At 40.8% G+C, this 22,062-nt stretch overlaps 2 protein-coding genes across 2 annotated transcripts; one reads left to right on the top strand and one right to left on the bottom strand.

Moving 5' to 3' along the window:
* The first annotated feature begins 859 nt into the window (after nt 1–859).
* gjb9a (gap junction protein beta 9a) lies at nt 860–6,250 on the top strand. The gene is made up of 4 exons (XM_020919346.2): nt 860–1,171; nt 3,191–3,403; nt 4,125–4,426; nt 4,734–6,250. The coding sequence occupies exons 2-4, from the start codon at nt 3,233–3,235 to the stop codon at nt 5,074–5,076; spliced, it is 816 nt and encodes a 271-aa protein (XP_020775005.1). The 5' UTR covers nt 860–1,171; nt 3,191–3,232; the 3' UTR covers nt 5,077–6,250.
* A 308-nt stretch (nt 6,251–6,558) lies between these two features.
* On the bottom strand, nt 6,559–9,297 carry marcksl1a (MARCKS-like 1a). Its single transcript, XM_020919629.2, has 2 exons — nt 9,008–9,297; nt 6,559–7,912 (listed from the first exon to the last, which is right to left on the bottom strand). Exons 1-2 carry the CDS (start codon nt 9,089–9,091, stop codon nt 7,379–7,381), a joined length of 618 nt encoding a protein of 205 aa, XP_020775288.1. The 5' UTR covers nt 9,092–9,297; the 3' UTR covers nt 6,559–7,378.
* Nucleotides 9,298–22,062: the final 12,765 nt, after the last annotated feature.

The raw sequence follows: 22,062 nt of genomic DNA, 5'->3' as shown, positions 1-22,062 counted from the left end.
GTTAAAAAGACTTTTCGATATCAGCTTTTATTTTGGTGAATCAAACGTAACTTCCGGTATTTTTTCTTCATGATTTTGAGCCGCAGTCAGGTAATAGTCTGTGGTCTGGACCCTGGATGTATTTTAGGACTTACAGTTGGAGGTCTCACCATTCTTCCATAGTATTGACACATAATCCACATTTGGCTATATTGACATTAAACCGCGTGAACTGTTCATTTATACGACTTACCGAACATGTTCAACTCTCCCTGTTGGTTTATTCATTAATTGTATTTTCGGTGTTGCGTAAAACAAAATTTCTGTTTATTTATGTTTGTTTTTTCCCCAAAATTATTTGGCATATATTTTTTTCCAGGTATGGGCTTATGATGAAGATCCCAGCTTGTGTGCTAGGCCACATTTTAGCAGAACAGACAAGGCCATGGTGTAAGTGTTTGCTGCCATCTGTTGTACACTCACGACAATAGCCTAAGCCTCAGCTAATGAAAGTTTCATTAATGGGTGTAGTAGTGTCAGTGGTTAACACCGATACAGTAGTTATTTAACACTAACACTGTCTACTGTCACTGTTAAACAGTGTGGTGTGGTTTCTTACTAGGATTCTTTTTGTTACTGGTGGCACCAACAAAATCCTGTCTGACCGTTTTACAGCTAGTCTATACTGCTTCTCCGTTTTCATTCACATTTTGCTTCTTTGAGCTTTGTTGTAGGACATGTATAAGTTCAACTCTCTCAAAGTAAATCTTCTTGAGTGCAAAGAAAGGAAAACCCAGTGGAACATCTGTGTAATGACCACAGCAAGGGCGTGCCTCTCATTCCTTCCTCTTCTTTCTCCTAATTTTCTTCTGGTTTCCCAAACCGTTGTCAGGGGTAAAATGGTTTTACACCGTGAAAGATAAAGCAAGAGTCTCTTTACCTATTCATAAGGTTTTATTTTACATGGGAGGGGGAAGTGTGTGCTACAAGACGAGGCATGTAGATGACAATTGTGTGTGTGACGTTGCTGCTGATGAATCTGGTTTGGCAGGATTTCTGAACCTGAGGGAGGAGACAAGAAGAAGCTGGAAGAGCAAAGAACTACACGCTGAAAGTTGAAGAATGAAAATGTCTTTATTTTTCTTCTAACTTAGAGAGAACTATCACTACCGGAGCCAGGTTTCTTCAAAAGGTAAGGCTAAAATCATATATTCAAAAAAATGTACAATCAAAACAATATGCTATAACTTACCAGATGTTTGGTCTCAGCATATGCGCTGTAGTACTCACTGATAAGCCTTTGTTTAAAAAATAAATAAAAGTAGGCTTATGTTGTATAGTATAGTCAGATTAGACCAATTAGGCAACAGATTAGGCAACAACTTTTACTTTTTTGACTATCAAGAAAAGTCTGTGTGTTTTATGCAATAGACATTAGTCATTAGCTAAATAAAGACATTAGTAAAAGCTAAATGTAGTATGGTTGTTTTTAAAAGCACACGTTTATATAATTGTTGTGAGAGATGGATACTTTTAGCATAGAAACAACAGTCTAGAAAATAAGATGTACCGTAGGCATTTGCTCGTCAATAGTTTCTCCAATCTAAACATGTGAGTCATATTTCTAAACACTGGGGGGGCGTCTGGCACAGGCTAAACAGGCCCAGGAATGGCTCTGCAATAGCCATGTGGACTTTCTTGAATAGAAATAATAGTTATAGGTGTGTTGTAACATATTCTTAAGGTTCTTTCAGATCATGTACTTGAGTGTGCCTGCATTGTATTGGAATGACGTGAATAGTTAAGCAAAATGAAAAAACAATTGATAAGTACTTTTTAAAGCATTCATTAGCCAACTTTGACTAGATCACAGTTATTTCCATATTAATAATCAGGTATTGATGCATAAGATGTAGATGAGTAGCAAAGAAACAAATTAAACGTACTGATTTGAGCAGATATACAGTATAAGCGGAAGCTGACGGAAAGTATTTGCATAGCCTGACTATTTAAAAAAAAATTTGACAAACGGTAAAAGACAAATAAAGTAAGGACCATATCAAGCTACCACTTGTGTTAACATCTAAAGAAACAGTATTTTCACTATTCATGTAAACCTCATGGATCTTTATGTCAACTTTAAGAGATAAATAAAGTTGTCTGCTGATCACACATTATGATTTGATGAACTCACCTGTGACTCTCTTAGAGCATGACAAAGGCTGATCAAAGTGTTTCGAGTGTCTGCTGTGACACATAATTGGGAAATCGGGATGGGAATAATAATGAATTGGATTCATATAGGGCTTTTTTGGATAGAGCATTATTCATTCACTCTACATCTGGTGGCAGGGACAGTCCTAGGCAAGGGCTGACAGGGCAGCCGCATGGGGTGGCATTTCGTGGGGGGACGGCATGAGAGCTGACTTTTTTTTTCCTGGGGGCATTCCCCCCGATTTTACTTTTTTCACTGTAGGATCGCCACAGCCTGGTGGTGTGCCACAGCTGCCCTGGGGCAGACTGACAGAAGTGAGGCTACCAATCTGTGCCACTGGCCCCTCTGAGCACCCCCAACACACCACATTCATACTAGGCAATATGGGTGAAGTGTCCTGTAGTCACAGTGTGGTATTTGATATTCCCAGTAGTCTCTGGCCTTGCTTTGCTTCTGGGACGTGACGAGATCAGGCTTTGACAAGCCGGTATGGCCACATGCTGTAGTTTCTGAAAAAAAAAAAAACAGACCAAACTTGACAGCTCCATCCTAAGCAAACGCTGTGTTTTGAATGCCAGGCTAGGGGCAACAAAAACTAATGTCCTTATCTCTCAGTGCCAGCTGACAAAGACATCCATTTTCCACTTGTGAGCATCACATGGGTATATCTCCTCCAGCCTGCATTTGCCTTGTTCTCATTACTGGAGCGTGGACTTTCATTACCACACAGGCTGATAAAATTCAGAGTCCAGTAATAAGTTATGTACCATTAAATGAAGTTTTCTAGCTTCAGTTTGTGACAATGTGCTTTACAAACACAAGAAAACTCAATCTTTTTCTCTCTATAAATGGATTAAGGGCAGGCCATTGCTCATGATTCAAGCATGCCCGAGCAAGAACTGGTGTGTTGACATGTTAGAAACATTAAGGAGTGGCATACACATACCAAAACTGCGCCATAGCTGACTTTTATAAGTTTGCTCTTTTTTCTTTCAGGGTGTGTAGGCTGATACACCGGCTGGCAAGGCAGCTGAAGGGATGAATTGGTCGGGTTTGGAGAACATCCTCAGTGGGGTGAATAAATACTCCACAGCCTTCGGGAGGATATGGCTGTCTATGGTATTCGTGTTCAGGGTGATGGTGTTCGTGGTGGCGGCTCAGAGGGTGTGGGGGGACGAGAGCAGAGATTTCGTCTGCAACACAAGACAGGTAAGAGGAGGAGGTTAAATCTGTACACAAGTAAATCATTCTATAAATACTGAATATATATAGAGAGAGATCTCAGATGGGAGCATTAACCTGTGTTCATGAGTTTCAGCTTTCTGTTATTAATTGTTAATCGTTATGACAACGATCGCAAATTTAAATTTAATTCTGAAACTGGACAGACATATCATTACCTGTCATGTCATTACCATATGTCTTAAAACTACATATGATTCTGGGGTAGTGCTGGATAGTGGCGGAGGGATGATTTTCTATACTGACTGTATATTTAGATAATAAATCTAAAAGAAGGAGTGCACAAATGATGACTCTATGATTCATGATGAGTCTTTAGGTCATAGCTGATTTCACTGTATCAGACATATTCAACCTTACAGGCCTATGAAGATTTTAGGACGTAAACTCAGGCAATTAACGAAAAATGTCAATTTCATCAGCATACTCTTTTTTTTTTTTTGTAGCAAATTAGCTTTTGGGCAAAAGTGATGTATTGGTTTGAGCACATGTCCATCTATGCATGCTGCTGGCTGCTCCCTGTGTTTTTCCCATAATGTTAATTTTATGACAGAGATTCATGTGTTCATGTGTATTTCTGAAATTTTATTTTTATTAGAAATTAAAAAAAAGGTGATACTTTTCCATGCTTCCAGTCAAACAGTGTTTGCAGTAAAACTAGAATTTCTTATCTCTGTTTCTGCTCTAGCCGGGATGCACCAACGTGTGCTATGACCACATCTTCCCCATCTCCCACATCCGCCTGTGGGCCCTGCAGCTAATCTTCGTCACGTGCCCATCGCTCATGGTCATCGCTCACGTCAAGTTCAGAGAAGGAAAAGATATGAAGTATGTGGCTGAGCATCAGGGATCACACCTTTACGCCAACCCAGGGAAGAAGAGAGGAGGGCTGTGGTGGACCTATCTGCTCAGCCTCATCTTCAAGGCTGGATTTGACATGTCCTTTCTCTACATCCTCTATAGGATGTACCACGGATATGACCTACCCAGGTAAAGCTGGAGTGTACATGTTTAGGTCACGGGTTGGGATACTTTGTGTTTTCTTTTTTATCTTCTAAAATTTATAAAAAATATTTTACACAGAATTTTCATGTGATTCTTTCAGGAAGGCCATTTTATACATCAGTCCACTGACTGTCAAAAAACTGTTTTTTATGTTGTGCAGAGAGAGTGATAAAATATGTGTTGCCCTTGCCTTTATCCTTTTCTTATATATGTGATTATTATTAAACTACAGTGATTTACATTGGTTTGTGTATACCACATCCCAACTCTACCTATCATCTTTATCTTTCAGACTATCCAAATGTGCCCTGGACCCGTGCCCAAACACCGTAGATTGCTTCATCAGCCGGCCCACGGAGAAGAAGATCTTTATGTTGTTCATGGTTGTGTCCAGTGCTGTGTGTATCTTCATGTGCATCTGCGAGATGTTTTATTTGATCGGGAAACGCATCAGCAAACGCCTCAAGAGCTTCCATGATAACCAGAGGAGAATGTTCGCAGAGCAACACGAGCTGACCACCCTTGCCCCTCCACGGTCCCAGTACAGAAAGACTGACCCCACACTGACAGACAGCCAGCTGAGCCTAAACAGGAAGGAGAAGATCAGGGAAGGGTGCACCACCACAACACTATAGGACTTGAGAGCTCATAGAGTCTAAAATGCTGGATCTTGTGTTGAACAAGATGAAACAATTTGCCCACAAGAGTTTTCTATGGAAAATACAATTGCTGGGAACCGTATCTTTATCTCAATTCTTGCTGACTCCATTTTGAAATCAGGGATTGCGCTTTTATCTCAGTGGAAGATACATGGTGTTTACCAGTGTATCTTGAAATGTTTTTTTATATTGTGTTTATATTGTACAGAACTTTCTTTGTTACTCAGATGGAAATAGATAAGATGGAAATATAATAGTTTTAAACAAACAGGGCAAAGCCACAAGAAGACATGTGATACATGTCTGTTTGTACCATGAAATAGTTGTATTACATTGCAGAAATAAATGTATCCTAAAAGAAGGCTGTGTAATCTGGATTTAACAGAGAAGGTTGTGACTGATTTGGGGTGATTCTTAATATCCAGCAATCTTCTTCTTAGAGTCACAAGGAGATTCTAATATGCTCAAAAAATTCTGCTCAAATAAATTGTAGTACATGAGAAATAAGATGTTCACAAAGTTCATTCACATATTTATACATATTTATTTTCTATACATGCCAACTCACAGTGTGTGAGTGTTTGAGGGAAAACATTTTATTTAATAACGCACTGGTAAAATACGTGCTCAGATTTGTTTGTTTTGTCAAACCAGTTAAGCAATTCCTAAGAATGTACTTGTATGGTTTGTGTTTGGCCACAAGGTGGCGCTGGTTGCCTATGAATTTTGTGAGCAAACGTCACTGGGAATTTATGAAATTTCCAATATTTTGCAAAGAATTACACAATGGAATAAATCGCACAATTCCAAGTATGAACATGTCCATTATATGCTATTAGTATTAATAGCCTATATGTCTGCAATAATTTTACAATTAATTTAACACATTTTACTTGGTCTGTGAGCCTATGTATACAGTAAAGTTCATCATTACAAATGTAGGATGCAGTTTAAATATACGGATTCTGTCATTTTCCCATGAATTCTTTTTTATTTGTGTAACAAATTGTTTACACCACCAGATGGCGCCAAACATCATGAAATTATCAGAGTTCAAAAAAATTCTCTTATTTTATCGCTTATGTTTGTCAAAGAATCAGCCACATGACGTAGTTTTAATAAAGCATTATTGTGTTAAATACTTCACAAACTGTGACATCAGTTTCAGGATTTGATGGGCTTCGTGCTTATGATCCCATTAAATACTCATTTAATTAGCTTCATTTGGGCATCCATCACTATAATAATTATGTAATATTCATTTTGATGATGCAATTTTTCTCAAGTATGACTTATTGGTCTGCTGAACCATTACATAAGATCATCAACATGTCTAGACACCAACCTAGTGCCAATACTGTTAATGGAAATTTGTGTGAGAATAAATGGTGATTTTAGTTCCTGCTGTTGTGTGCATGAAACATAAGTTAAGGTTCAACGAGTCACCAGAGACAGTCAGAGGGGATCGAACATTTATTACCCTTATTAAAAGTTACAATAAAACCATTAACATCTTAAAACGATAGCAAAATAAAGAGAACCAAAATAATTGGCCAAACATATTTACAGAGACAGTTGGCAGATAAAAAGCTCACATTTTTGTACACAATCCCCACCCCTGCATCATAAACTCTGAAATGTGAACACTGCAATAGTCAAGAAGCTTGATGTGGTTTTAGCCAGAAAAAAAAGCACAAACAAAAGACAGATCTTTTCCAACTCCCCTCCTCTGTTTTTCACTTTTCTATACATGACAAAATACTTGAAATTTTGGGGTAAAACATAGGAATGTAGAATTCTAAAAATTAATATGCTCATTTGAAAGGTTTATGTGTCCATATAACAGTCATTTCGAGTGAGATGGTCTGCCCCGCTCCGTAACAGTGACATTTTTAGAAGATCCCAAAAGATGACAAAGAAAATAAAATGTTATAGGGTTGCCACGCTGTTTCAAGGATGCTTCTCCATGAATTGGGAAAATAAGTCAGTATTCCTGATTTGCTTCACATCCAATCCATTACCTTTGCCACACGCCAGTCTCTGTGTACCATGAGGGGCGACACAAGCAGACACTTTCGTCATGAGAGGGCCCGGTGAATTCCGCCTGTCGAAGAACTAATAAAAGGCAGTGAACTGGTGGTTGAATCAGCAAACGTGATAAATCCTTGTCTTCTTTTGTCATTTTGTTTAGAACTTTAAGGACGTGGCACGAGTCTCTCATATATATATTTATATACTTTAATCTTGGAAAATGAGTTCAGGTGCTGGCAGTGTGCAGTCACTCTGCCTTGGCCTCGGGCTCAGAGGCTGCAGGTGTCGTGTCCTCAGCGGGGGCCTCGGGAGCAGGGGCTGCTTCTGTGGGAGGGGCCTCCTCTGCAGGCTGGGCCTCAGCCTCTGGAGCAGCTTCAGCAGCTGCTGCTGCTGCTCCCTCTCCTTCCTTGGCCTCAGCTGCAGCTGGCGTCTCCTCTTTGGTTTCCTTGGCCGCATGGCCGTTCTCCTCGGGCTTGTCCTCAGTTGTGGGCGAGGTGGCCTCCTCTTTGCCCTCCTCACTGCCCTTCTTGCTTTTCTTCAGGGAGATGCCCTTGAACTTGAAGGAGTTCTTCAGGGAGAACTTTTTCTTCTTCTTCTCCTTCACAGGCTCACCCTCAGCCTTGGCAGGTTCGCCCTCGGCAGCTGGAGCAGGCTCGATGGCATCCCCGGTGCCGGCCTCTCCCTCTTTGGCTGGCTCTGCACTGCCGTTACCATCTGCAGCAGCAGCATCCCCGTCTGGTTTGGCAGAGACGTCTCCATTAGTCTTCACATGACCATTTTCCTGTGAAGAAAAACTTCATTAGTCACTGGTTCAAACCCAAGAGCTACCAAAATCAACCTGAGTTAAAGGGAGTCAGTGCTGGTGATTCGCAGTGAGAAACAGAGTGAGAAAGCCCAGTGTGTGATCGGCCTGCATTAGCCCAGTTACTATGCTTAATCCATGCTTTGCACAACAGGCTGTGTGCCCAGACAGTGGTTCGCAGAGCGATTCAACAGCTGTTCGCACTTCTTTGGTCGGACACACGGGGGCAGTAGTGCACCGTCCGCGCGTCAACACACTAACCAAGTTGGGAACAAAGGAATCCCCGTGAAACCTCGCTCCTGCAGCTCCTCTGGCTGTCTGCTGTGCCTGGACCAGTCTGGACACAATACTGTGTCAGCAGAGCCAAGGTCAATCTGAACTGACCACAGCCTTCAACACAGCGGCCTCAACTTGGTTAACACTGGCGAGATTTATTAAAAGGTGACCAATTAAACTATACGGGATATAAGTGATAAGCATCACATAGCCTAATGACAAATCCACCAAAAAACAATAGGCACATCCTAAAAATGTCCATCTCTTTGTCTCAGCTGGAGACAGACACTGCGCTGAGCTCGGCTTAATCTGGTTTAGACTGGCGCCGATTGGAGCTTTGTGTGCAACTGCGAATGCGCCTCCAGCAGAGCACATTTGCATCCTTTGCACCGTTTGCCCCGCATCTTTTGTTCGACGTGAGAATGACTGCATGACTTAATACATGCAACTCATGAGAGAGAACCTCCTCTAAAAAACCTTCACCATCAAAATACGTCGTCCTTAAATGAGTTTTACGAGTCGATTGTCCCCTTCGGGGACACAAATTAACAAAAGAGGCTCGTGTGGGCATCGTGCTACTCGGCGGCTCATGTCAGACTTACTGGTTTCACACTTTCATGACACGTGAAAAAGTCTAAGAGTGTCTAAAACCAAAACTAGTGTGGCTGCCGGAATAGTTCAAACCAGCCTGATCGGCGGTGGCACCTCTGGGTGGCCCCATCATGCAGCATGCATGCGGTGGGCGGCGGGTGCCATGTGCTGCCCGCTCTGGAGGCACATCAGGTCGGGAAAACTCACCTGGCCATTGGCTTTGGCAGCAGCTGGGTCAGCCGCAGCTTTCCCCTCGACAGCTACATCACCCCTGGACATACTGGCTCCCATTTTTCCTTTAGATGTGCTCAACTAAAAACAAAATCTAAAAACAAAAACCCCTCAAAGAGTTTCAAGTTTTAAAAATCCAGTTCTGGGATGGGTGCAGACGCCAGGAGGTGAAAAAATCCCAGCGGCTCCCGGTTTAGTGTGGAGAATGAGGCAGATCCTTAGTGAACGTGCGGACCCCACGGCGGCTCGGCTCAAATTAAAGGATGTCAGGGAGACGGCAGTGAGTATTTCAACCGCGCCTCGAAATCGACCAGGAGCCCCGCCCAGGGGCGGGACCTGCGCCTCTCGACCAATCAGAGGCTGAGGGCTGGAGGTCTGCTCAAGTCAAAGTGATGATTTTCTTATGATTAAAAGCAAAAACAAAAGTGCAGTCAGTATGGTGTAGGGTACAAGTCCCAAATGACATTTAGGTTATTTAGTGCTCCATACACAACAGAACAATACTGTATATTTAACATTGTATATGACTTTTTTGTGGCTTGTGTGAGTGCTGGGACCATGTCTCCAGTATGAAAGTATGTTACATAACAGACAGTGGTTCACCTCTGGAGCTCTTTGCATTGGCACTGACCCTGCTTTCTCACAGCAGAAGGACCACGAGCTGCCCACTATGGCCTGGACAGTCACACGCACTCACACCACATTTTTGGGATCTTGGATGTGAAGTATTCCTCGTGTGATTCAGCGGAGGTCAAATGTCACTTCTTTTAAGCTTGGTTATGGACGGCTTCCAGAGTCATGGGACAAAAATGTGTGACTACATAAGACAGACCTTTTAGACAAAATATCTCCTATAGGCTATTTGAGCAGTTGTAGGCTTAAATGTTGAGAGGAACTGATTTATAATTTTGCATCCAACCTCTGAAAATACCTAAATGTATCCTTTATTATTGTCAGTGGATTAGAAACCATATGTCCAACTATATGTGTTCAGTTTAAAAGCCTACTTAACTGAGTAATGATTTGGACTACTTTGTATTTGCCCTACTTGAGTCCTATTATTTTCCAGTAACAGCACTTTAAAATACTTGAGTACATTTTTGGCTGCTTTTTAACAGTGTTTTCCCACAAGTGGCCTCATGACTGCTCGAACATGACTTAATTAAGTGGAATTTATGGTTTCCTTTGATGAAAGTGACTTATCCGCATGAAGCATCTCTTTGTGCATCTATATGTCTCTTAGCTGTCATTGTTCCCAGAGGTTGGATCGCAGAGAGCCAGCCCATACGCACACACACAAACATGTCATAGGCCTGGTATGTGAGGCATGCATACGCCACCCTGAAAATGATCTCCATCTATTCAGAGTGGAACACAGCCTCAGGCCTTCAAACTCTGCACCCCCCCATCCCCTCGCTAACCATCCCCAGTCCTCCACACATTCCCCCAAAGTGACTCAAGAAACCACTCAAAATGCTCAAATGGCCTTTTTCCAACTGTATGTTTTTAGTTTACTTTGAATGTTTTCAGTAAATGTCAGCGTATATGAATTATTATTTTTGCAGAGCTGCTATTAAGATCCAGATAAGCTGTGAAGTGACTGCTGCTGCTGTGTTTGGGCTCAATAAAAACACATTGATTTGATATCCCAAGAATCTATTTGGAACTGTACTCAGAAAAAGATATTTCATACTTTTTACACGCTGTGAGTTCTGAAAGGCCCAATGGAAAGAGCATTTGAACTGAGATACTGTGTTCAAGAGTAAGCTCATGTTTATTTCTGATGCACTACTTTGAATCCTGCGATCACTGTGGCTATAACTTATAACCGGACAGATTGGATTGAAGCATGATTCAATTGACTTTCCATGAATTACTCCACCATCAGATCATTACTACTACTACTATGAAGAAAGTTTGGGGGAAATCCTGGTTGTGAAGCCCGGTGGAGTTGTCTTAAGTGCAGCTGAGGTCTACGCATTGAGGTTGTCAGGTTTCAAAGGCATGTTTCTGGTTTGATCCGGACACGAAAGGGCTGGTCTCACAGTGGGGATTCCCTTCTCCCCACAGACTTCTGACCCCAGGGCTGGAGTGGAGCTCACTAAATGCTGGCAGATGAAGTAGACTTTGAAATATTCATCAGATTAACAGGACAGACAGGTAACAGCTTTGGGTCTTACCTGTGTTATATAAGTTAAAACAGTGGGCAGTGGTCAGTTGGGCTCAGAATACACTACACCGCCCAATCAGCGAAGAGCTGTGAAGCCACAAAGTCAAACTCAAGCGCCTGTCTGGGTCCCTTTTGTGGTACAGCAGAACAGTAAACAAAGCGGTTGAGATGGATGTAGACGAAGACATACATTCTGTGTTTGTAATGATTCTCGAGATTGAGGATGTTCACTCTCTGCTTTGTTTACTGTTGTGCCGGCAATTACTTGTACACCACTGAGTGTTCTGGCACATTACATACGTCATGACCAAATAGCAGCGATTGGTTAAATAAAAAAAGTACCCACCTACCGTCGAGCAAATGAATTCTAATGCTGTGAGGTCAGACAGTTTCCACAAAGTGAAACCGGCTGATGAAAGAGTACAGACAAATCAAGAATAATTCACGTTGTGCCCATCTTAACTGTATACAAATCAACTTTTTGTCTCCAAGAAGATGTTCTTGTTTCTCCTAGAACATTCCTGGGTATTTCAATTAAGTTGTCCACCTCCATGGAAAGAACCAGCTGACTCCACCAGGCCAAGATACAGATCAGATCTGTGGAAAAGCAAGCCTGTTCCTTGTAAGAATGTATTGTTGGGGAAGTTCAATTTCTCTGTTATCTAGCGAAGTTACTGCCAGCTCAGTCCTTGTTATCTGGCGTATGTTATCAGAGATGTAATACTCCCTACAACAGAAGTATAGCCAGACTGTGCTGTATTAGACTAGAATGGACCTATACTATCATGTCTCGTACTGGTATATTAAAGGGTGAATAAACTTCTCCTGCTTCATGCCTCTTCTCTTCAACTCTCTGGCTAGTACAATTTATTCTACAAAATGTAACTTGCAATAAAAAATATAACTGAGGACTGTGTTTGTGTTTCTGACAAAGTGATAACATCTCCAGGTGGACCCCCGTTACACAGACTTGAACACTCAAATCTTTTATGTCTGACACACTTGTTAAATTCTCATGGTCCCGATCACAGCTTTGATAGGCATGTATTCGTTGCATCATAATACATCTTAGTTTCAAAGAGCAGCTTGAGTCGGAGGCCTGAGCACTTCCTCTGGCCCACTCATTTCTGTCAAGTCGATCAGTCCCTCTTCTGCTCCTCTCACTCGCTGTCAAAGGCCCAGTTTGTGCTTTTGGACAGTTCTCACTCCCTCCAATCGCACTCAAAGACTTCATTGTGTCACTTTCAGCCAGCTAACGGATGAGCCTCACAAGTAGAGGCGAGCGAGAGAAGGCGAGTTGTGGGGGGTGATAAAAAACATGTCAGTATTCTCACAGTCACCTTGAGCAGATTACAAAAATTTGCAGCTTGTTGAATGTGTGATTTTCCATGCTTCTGTTTTGTCAGTGAACGGTGCACATGCACAAAAGCAAAACAAGGGCACAGGCAGAGCACTTCCTGTACGCTCTCACAAGGTTTCACACAGCTCAATGAGGGAGCAACTTCTGTACTTTTATATAAGACTTATTGGTATAGGGAGAATGGTTGTGGATTTAGGCCAAACTACAATATTAATTTCATCTATTACTATTGAAGTGACTGCCAACTGAATTTAATGGTTTGGAAAATCCCATTATGCAAAATTTAAAAACATTCAGTCTCAAGTCTAAGGTAATACATCTGCGAAAGTTGGTGAAGGTGAATTTTGTAATGGTGAGAAACATAGACAGGCTTTGGTTGAAGATAGTAAGACGATTTTAAGAAAAAAATTTAATTGTGATTTTTCTGGCAGATGTTGCGATTTCGATTTCATCCACAATTTTTTTCAAATCAAGTTTCAGTGCACATGAACATTTGTAAACGTCACAGAAACTTACATCATACCAGAGTCCTGCACCAGATACTGTGACTACTACTGTCAAAAATCCGTCATCACTTCACAGGAGTTATTTATTGAGCAGAAGAAACACTGACAGAGATGACGTACTTTTGCACCGCATATGGACTGAACCAGGACTGAACCAGGACTAAACCAGAAATGAACCAGGGCTACACCAGAACTAAACCAGGAGTGATCTCAGGACTGAACTAGGACTAAAACAGAACTGAACCAGGACTAAACCAGGTCTAAACCAGAACTAAACCAAAACTGAACCAGGACTACACAAGGACTGAACCAGGACTAAACCAGGTCTAAACCAGGTCTAAACCAGGGTTAAACCGGGGCTAAACCAAAACTGAACCAGAACTAAACCAAGACTAAACCAGGAGTGATCCCAAGACTGAACCAGGACTAAAACAGAACTGAACCAGGACTGAACCAGGACTAAACCAGGTCTAAACCAGAACTAAACCAAAATTGAACCAGGACTACACAAGGACTAAACCAGGAGTGATCTCAGGACTGAACCAGGAGGACTGAACCAGGACTAAACCAGGGCTAAACCAAAACTGAACCAGAACTAAACCAAGACTAAACCAGGAGTGATCCCAAGACTGAACCAGGACTAAAACAGGACTGAACCAGGACTAAACCAGAATTGAACCAGGACTAAAACAGGACTAAACCAGAACTGAACCAGAACTACAGCAGGTTCAAACCAGGTCTTCAATTAATCATTAACATTTTATATTAAAATGATCATTATTATTACTATTACTAATCTACAACAACATATAATCCATAACCACTGTAGAGCCACATCAGCTGTTTGACATTATAATGTATTTAAAGCAGCTTTGACACATTTGTTTATGTTTTACAGAAACGAAACTTAAAACCTCATGGCTCATTTGCATAAACTGTAAGTGCAGATTACAAGACATGACTCAGTGGAAGATGTGTGTTCTTTCTGTGACAGAGGGATGTTGATGATGCAAACGTGTGAAATAATTCATCAGGAGCAGAGATGGGGATTTTAAAGTCGTGACTTGGACTCGAGTCAGACTTGAATCACTATTTTTAGGACTTGAGACTTGACTTGATAAAATGGACTTGACTCGGACTTAAGGCCTGTGACTTGAGAAGACTTGAGAAGCACTTTTAAATCTGAATACTTTTTATTCTGACAGTAATGATTTACACTAAGATCTTTTCAGGACATTTAAAAATGAAAAAATGCATTTCTACAACTCTTATATACTCTAGAAATATTCATATATAAATATACCATGACTTTATAAGTACAATTTATCTTAAAATTCATATAAATTGCAAAAACCTCAGCCATAGTTGTACTTTGGTTTAAAAACTTGAAATGACGTGAAGCTTAAAGCAGACGACTTGGACTTGACTTGGACTTATGGGCCAGTGACTCAAGACCTGACTTGGACTTGCCTGTATTTGACTTGGGACTTGACTCGGACTTGAGGTCAAAGACTTGAGACTTACTTGAGACTTGCAAAACGATGATTTGGTCCCACCTCTGGTTAGGAGCACTGCAAAAAAAACACGCAGCTTTGACACTCCCAAAATCGTGTTGTCAGAGATCGCAATTTTCATTCCAAATCGATAGATTGTTCAGCCCTAGTGGTTAGTAGTTTGAATCCCTGCAGTATACACTGTTCGGCAAGACACTACATATCATCTCTCTTATGTGTGAATGGTGATGACTGAAGAGGCACAAAACCACAACTTTGGGACTGTCACTGTATAAGGATTGATTTTTAATTAAATATTTTAGCTTTTTTGATGCAGCCATTTTTGTTTATTTGTTTTAACTGCATTTTACACTGGTTTATTAAAAGTACCAACAATTTTGACTAATAGAAATTGTCTGTATTGCTATTGTTTTGAAGCGCCAGGTCAGGCTGAACCATTTCCTTGCGCCAGTTTTCTTTACGTGTGCTAAAACCCCTCGATTTAAATGTGCATGTTTGATTTAGTCTGACACAAACATTAGCATTGCCAAGCACTTTATTAGCAGAATCAGGTGGCCCATACATGCCATGAAAAGGGGGCGAGGGGGACTTTAAAGGAGTAGGCCCTTTGTGATGCTAATTAATTCGATCAACTGGCTTATTGACTGCCAAAAGACCCTCACCAGGCGGCTAACACAAAGCATGCACACAGCGGCCATCTTGGCAGAGGATCCCATGTCCAACAGTTGCCGGGCACGGATAAAACAGTGTGGTCCATGTGGTGAGCTGTAAAAAACACAGAAGATGAATCAACTCTAGTGATTTGGATTCACACAGATCCAGCCTTGACATGCTCCAGTCTGAGAGAAGGTGGCAGACACGCGTAGTGACGAGGCACACCCCCTCCCTGCCATCTTGACGTGTGCTCAGACATCCACCAGGCCGGTAACCATGGCAACAGCAGCTTCTATCTCCGACGCATGTTACAGAGCGGGATGTGGATTTGTGCGAACTAAACAGAGGAAGTGGTTGTGATGCTGTATTTGTTTATAAAATTCTATTTGGATTGGACACGGTCGGTAAACTCAAGGAAATACTAGATGCCGTCTTAAAGGTTTTGGTAAAAAGAGAGCTGTAAATCAGTCCACATAGTCTTTTGTCTCAAGCCTGGTTATAGACTTTGTAGGTAACAAGAGTATTCACAATCAAGAAATGATTATATTGTAGATATTTTGAGTTTGGTGATATTATTTAAAGGGTCAGTATTTTCTGCTTCTATTTTCCATTTTCTGATCTATGTTATAATGTTGTTTCCTCATCACAAACATACCGAGACAATACAGGAAGTGCTCCACTGTGTTTTTAAACTCTATACACCTTCACTAGAATCATTTGGATAGTTTCAGCCCTGGAAGATATTAGGATAAATAACTAGGCTTAGCTATTTTGTATAATCGCTTCTATAGTTCATTATCGTACTGAGGTCAAGTGAAGATAAGGGTTCTGATCACAAATGTGAGACTCATAGATATATGTCAAGACAAATGCATGATATTTCAATTTATCTAATAGCAAAGTAACTAAATATGACAAGAACTACTGATAGGGATGAAGTCATGACTTGTTAGTCAGATAACACCCCGGATGGTGTCTGATTGGACTGTGCAATGTGTCAAGAGGCCTGGATGACCTGTGCACCAATAAAGAGACGCTAAGTCCAAGGCTACATTTATATGATGAAGGTCTGAACAGAAATCGCAAAAGTTGCATCGCGTCTTCACTTTTTATTCATTGTTTAGAGGAGCGTTTTCGGGGCATACGGTGATGCAAAAGTGTGTGGAATTGGACTGGGTAGGCATATACATAAAGCAACAAGGGCATCTTTGGACATACAGAAGTTTTCATGCTGCGTATTTTCACCAGCTACTCCTTCCACAAAGTTGTCCGACCATCGACTGGTTCTCCAGGTCTCGTCCATCGCCATCTGGCTCACCTGCGACGAACTTGTGCATCCACAATTTGACAGAGGTAACTGCAGATCCTTCTCTGTTCACTAATAGTCTGACGCATGGAAATAATCCTACATGCTTATTTCTGTGTACTCTATGTATGTGACGTAAACACGTACGCGACGTAAGCAGATATGACCAGAGTTTTGCATCTTGGGCAGTGTAGACGGAAACACTACGGCGGAGGGTATTAAACTTTTCCACTCTGGATGGTGGCTTTTAAGCCCCAGAAACACCATAACCATCTAAACGAAAGACACTTCCAATAAAATATTTTGTCGTTTTTACCCGCAAGTATTCTTGGGTAAACAGGCGCTAAACCATGGCAGCCTCCCACTATAGTTTTCATATAAAAGTAATTGTAAAGGCATAAAACATAGAGTCTTTGCATGGGAACGTCAGCACAGACTCCTTGTACAAGTATGGCTTTCTAATATTGGAATAAGTAAATTATCTGGACTTTACTTCTGTTTCAAGTGTATTTTTTATTTAAGCAGGGACTAACAAACACGAAAGGAAAGGTTGTTTTCTCAACAAAGGTAAAAGGGGCTGTTAAATTGAAAACTACAGGTTGATGACATCACAAGGTGGAACAGAGCATTTTGAGCTTTGGAGATGTAGAGAGACTAATACATCAGGTTTACTGAAACATGTGTGAATGAAACAAAACACAACTCTGGGTATGTTTTTGAGGTAACAGGATTCTAACATGACTAAAAGTTCACAAGAGTCAATTTTGTGTAATATAGAACCTTTATTTACTCATTCTCTTAATTTGTTATCATTTCTGGTCGACAATTCATGGTGATTAAAGGTTTTGGACTCATCAAAAGTAAGTCATTTTCTTTAACCTTTGCTCTCATCATCCCACCATCTTGTTTTTCTTTTCAAATGTGGCCTCTTTCAATTTCAAGGACCCTTCAGGGCATATTACCCTACTACTGTCTTATATTTCACCCATCTGCCACGATAGGCTTCACATGTAAAACCGAAGCAGATGGCAAGAAGTGTGCGGGGAAAGGGGCAGGCGAAGGGTTAAGCAGACAGTCAAGAAGCGTGGTTAGTGAGTTTATGTCTGTGTGTGTGTGTGTGTGTGTGCGTGCACTCATGTATGTGTGTTAGACAGGGCAGTGCAGTTGTAGGGCAGCAGATCCCCACTGGCTACAACGCTGCATCAGTAATACTAGGTCAGTGTGCCATGCTTTCATTCATCATTATCACAGAGCTCTACCTCTTCAGCCCTCTCACACGTCTGGACAATTGTTCACTTCAAACCCACACAGTGTACGCTCGGCGGAGAGAGAGGACGCCGCTTAGCTGTTATGATGTCGTCTGCGTGGTATCGCTGTTGCCATGGTTTCTGCTGGGTGAGCTGGATCGCTGTCACAATCCAGACATGTGTGATTGTGAATTGGTGAATTTAATGGGCCTATAGTAAACAAATATGGTTGAATGGTTTGCGTTCTGTCTGTCTAGAGACTGGATATTTACAGTGTTATGCTGTTTCTATTACTCCAACTTGAGATTAGGGATGCACTGAAACAGAAACTGGTACGAATATCAGCGCCAATCTATTAAAATTTGCTGGATCGCATATTGGCTCCAAAATCAGTTCTTCCAATATCCTGGTTGGACCTATAAATTGATGGAATAAAACTATCTGCTGGTCCAGAAAGTCTCATAATGTTTGAGCTTTTAATGCAAAGTTGCTCTGTACATAACATAACACATGTTGTCATATAATTTTTTGTAAAATAATAAAGTCTACACTACCAAAGCTGTAGAACAACCTAATTTTCCCAGTTATTTATTGCAGTTCAAGTCATGCAAGTCCAAATGAAGAGCTTGAAATGGTACAAAGGTAAGAACTGAACAGTCAGAGGTTAAAAAAAAAGATAAAAGAAGAAAACACAAGTCCAAGCTCTGCCAAAACTACCTCAGGAAAAAGGAACAAAACCTGGAGTGTCCAGCACAGTCTCCAGACTTAAACCCCATTGAGCTGGTTTGAAGAGTGAAAGCCAAGCAACCTACAAGTGCCACACATTCATGGGAACTTCTGCAACAGATTTGGGAAGAACTTTCTGAAGAATATTTGATTTCTATTGTAAAAAGAACGAGCCTCGAGTGCGTTCAGCTGTTATTTCTGCCAAACAAGTTTAGGATACATATTGGTCAACAATAAACAATAAAAAAATGGAAAAAGCGTGGTGTTCTAAAAGCTTTTCTAAAACTTTTGACCGGTAGTGTATTAGTTGTACGGCAGGGATCTCCAAACTTTTTCCTCCTGTGAACGACTTCATGTAAACGAAAATTCCAAGGAGGGCTAGTAGTTTTAGCGGTTGGCAGAAACGGAGGAAATATAAGAGCCACGGTGAGCCTCAGATGGAGTACAGTTAAAGGCCTATAAAACATAAACCATTATCCAGTTATCAGTTCACAAAGTCAGGCATAAAAATTATACATTTACAATGGAAATAGGCACTTAATCAATCAAATCTGAGTTACTCAGCGCAATACATATAATTCAAAAATCCCTTGGCGAGCTACTTGGAAGGGGGTGGAGAGCTACTGGCTGGAGATCCTTGCTGGACTGGTATCTGTTAATATCGAGTATTGGCAGATACTTAAAGCCATAGTACAGTATATAGTAGTAGACATAGTATCCCTAACTCAGATTGATCATGTAAACATTACCATAAACTGTTACATTTACAACCACATTTGTTGAAGCTGATCATAACTAGAACTAAACCAAGACTGAGCCTGGACTGAACCTGGACTGAACAGTTTTTGCCTTAGTTTGCTATTAAATGTTCAAAACCTGATTTACATTTTTGCACTTATTAGCACTTCAAAGATTGTACATTTAATTTTTAATCCCCAACACATTTCTAAAATTGTTTGAAAGTATCTCTGTGTTGTCTCATCTTGCAAAAGGGGAATTAGCTGTTTAAAACATATTCTTACAAACATAAAATGTGAATGCGTTGCTGAAAACAATGTCAGCTTTTGTAATGTTACATAAAAACCAGTCCGGCAGTCTTTTGGCATGGCTGCTATTTGTTTACTTTAAGGAGGTATGTTACGTGAGGTTCATCATAAAAATACTAAATAATGCAAGCATTGCTGGCTTAAGTAAAACGTCGAAGAGATTTACACTATTTTAAAAAGTTATTCTGATTTCCAGTACTGTAAAAGTGACTTATTCACGGCAGACCGCATGATTTTCAGTTTAATTTTCAACAGCTGTCAAGCGTTGTGCTGCGTGTGCATAACAAACTTCAGTGATCTCGTTATCGTCATATTCTTGGCTCAACCGCTCCGTAATCTATGCAGCATTCATCACTTACACTTTATGATTTCAGCAAGAGTTCACCCTGCTTGTGGACTTGGCCTAATAAAACAACAACTCCAGCATATCCAGTGACAGCCCCGCGTTCCCATATTGTACAAAAGTGTAAGTGATATAGGAGCTTGTAGCAGACACCTCCCCGCTGCCTCCAATGCGCTGACGCTGTAAGTGTTGCTTGTTTGGACAGAGCCAGATTCATATATGACAACAACCACTTGTAAATGGGTCCACCCCCCGCTGGCATCGCAGACACACGCTGCTCTTCTCTCATTATCTCAGTACTGCCCGGTCGGTTGGGGCTGTTTTGGCCGGTCCTCGCTCTATCCGCACCCCCCCCCACTCACCGCGGTTCATTGTGATGCAGATTTGAGGATGGGCAGTGGGGGAGGGGAGCGTGGCAGATGGGGGGATGGGGTTGTTGGTGGATGTTAAGTATGAGAGGGGCTGTCCTGCTGTGGCACAGACGCATCAAACAGGGGGGAGGGGGAAGAAGAGAGAGGGCTTCTGGGGTTATAGTGTGGATCCAGGCTAAAACTATGACTCAGAGGTGACTCATAAATATTGGGTTTAGTATTGGTAAGAACCTGGTGATATCACAAAAACTCGATATCTCTTTTGTTGTCACGTACACTGACACAGATCCGATGACACAAATGGATTAAATTTGACGAAATGCAATATTTAATTAAAGGGCCTGTATTACTCTATTTTTTATTCTATGTTATAATGTTGTCTCCTCATCACAAACATACCTGAAGTTGTTTTCTTTCATTCACGCACATTTAACGCACAAATTCATCATATTTAGGCTCTCCCAAACAGAAAATACTCTGTTCCACCTTGTGATGTGTGAGTGCTCCACTGTGTTTTTAAAATTCATACACCATCACTAGAATCATTTGGATAATTTCCGCCCTGGAATTGCCGATCTCTACTGAACTAAAGGAAAAAGGTAGATGTTTACTTGAAAACGACCACTACATGACATCACAACGTGGAACAGAGCATTTTGAGCTTTGGAGATGTACGTAAGTAAGTACATAAAGTAAGTAAGTATTTAAGCATGTAAAGTAAGTAAGTAAAGTGAGTAAGTAAATAAGTAAATTAAGTAAGTAAGTAAAGTAAAGTAAGCATTTATATAGCACCATTTCACAGATAACAAAAAAGTGTTTTACAGAATGCACTAAAAAACATATACAAGAACAGAGGAATTACACAGTCAACTAAAAGCTTGTCTAAAAAGCAGTGTCTTGAGCTGCTTTTTAAAACAGTCTATAGAGTCTGACTCACGGAGGACCAGGGGTAGGGCATTCCATAATTTTGGAGCCACAGCCTGAAAGCACACGTCATCCCAAATTTTAAATCGGGTCTTTGGGATCATCATAAGGCTCTGACCTGAGGACCAGAGGGTGCGGCCTGAGGTGTAGGGGCGCAGTATGTCACTGATGTACTGGGGTGTCTGTCCATTTAAATCTCTATAAGTTAAACCCAAGATTTTAAATTCAACACAGAACTTAACAGGAAGTTTGTGAAGATAAAATAGGTGTAATGTGAGTTCGCCTGCTTTGTACAAGTTGCAGCCGTACAAGTACAAGTTTAGAAGCGTTAAAACAAGTAAAAAGAGAATCACAAAAATCTATCTAATCTAATCTGAGTTTAGTGATGTTCAGTACCTGATAAAGACAGTTTTTAGTGTGTAATGTAGACAAACTAATAATAAGGAATTACTCAAACATGTGTGAATTAAATAAAACACTACTCCGAGTATGTTTTTAATGAGGTAACAATGTTAACAGCTTTGTGTAATATAGGACTCTGAAATATGTGATATGTGACGGTGTATTTGTTGTGAATAAAAACATGATAAATATGTTTACGCTTATAGCATTTTTTATTTTATTTTATCAAATCTGTTAAAAAAAAAAAAGTTGGTCAAAATAAACATGCATTTGACTATTTTGGATTTTCCACAAAAACAACCCAAAATTGCAAAAGATAATTTCCAAAAACAACTTTATCATCCCCGTATCATGAGTACTATCTGCTCTCTCCAATCTTCACTGTACTGTAATCACATTTAGAGAAGAATGGGATATTTCATGGTGTCTAGACATGAGCTTAATGTCAATGAGGTCACGCTC

Source organism: Boleophthalmus pectinirostris, unplaced genomic scaffold, assembly GCF_026225935.1.
Source record: "Boleophthalmus pectinirostris isolate CB_2022bp ecotype Guang Dong unplaced genomic scaffold, ASM2622593v1 HiC_scaffold_10, whole genome shotgun sequence".
Classification (NCBI taxonomy): Eukaryota; Metazoa; Chordata; class Actinopteri; order Gobiiformes; family Gobiidae; genus Boleophthalmus; species Boleophthalmus pectinirostris.
Note: the sequence above shows the minus strand (reverse complement) of the source record. Positions and strands in the feature narration are given on the sequence as shown.

Bases quoted from the DNA above. Each gene is read 5' to 3' on its own strand.
- gjb9a (XM_020919346.2), top strand. From the start codon at position 3,233: ATGAATTGGTCGGGTTTGGAGAACATCCTCAGTGGGGTGAATAAATAC. The intron at 3,404-4,124 runs GTAAGAGGAGGA...TTTCTGCTCTAG, and splicing joins TCGTCTGCAACACAAGACAG to CCGGGATGCACCAACGTGTG. The intron at 4,427-4,733 runs GTAAAGCTGGAG...TTTATCTTTCAG, and splicing joins CACGGATATGACCTACCCAG to ACTATCCAAATGTGCCCTGG.
- marcksl1a (XM_020919629.2), bottom strand. From the start codon at position 9,091: ATGGGAGCCAGTATGTCCAGGGGTGATGTAGCTGTCGAGGGGAAAGCT. The intron at 7,913-9,007 runs GTGAGTTTTCCC...TTTTCTTCACAG, and splicing joins CTGCCAAAGCCAATGGCCAG to GAAAATGGTCATGTGAAGAC.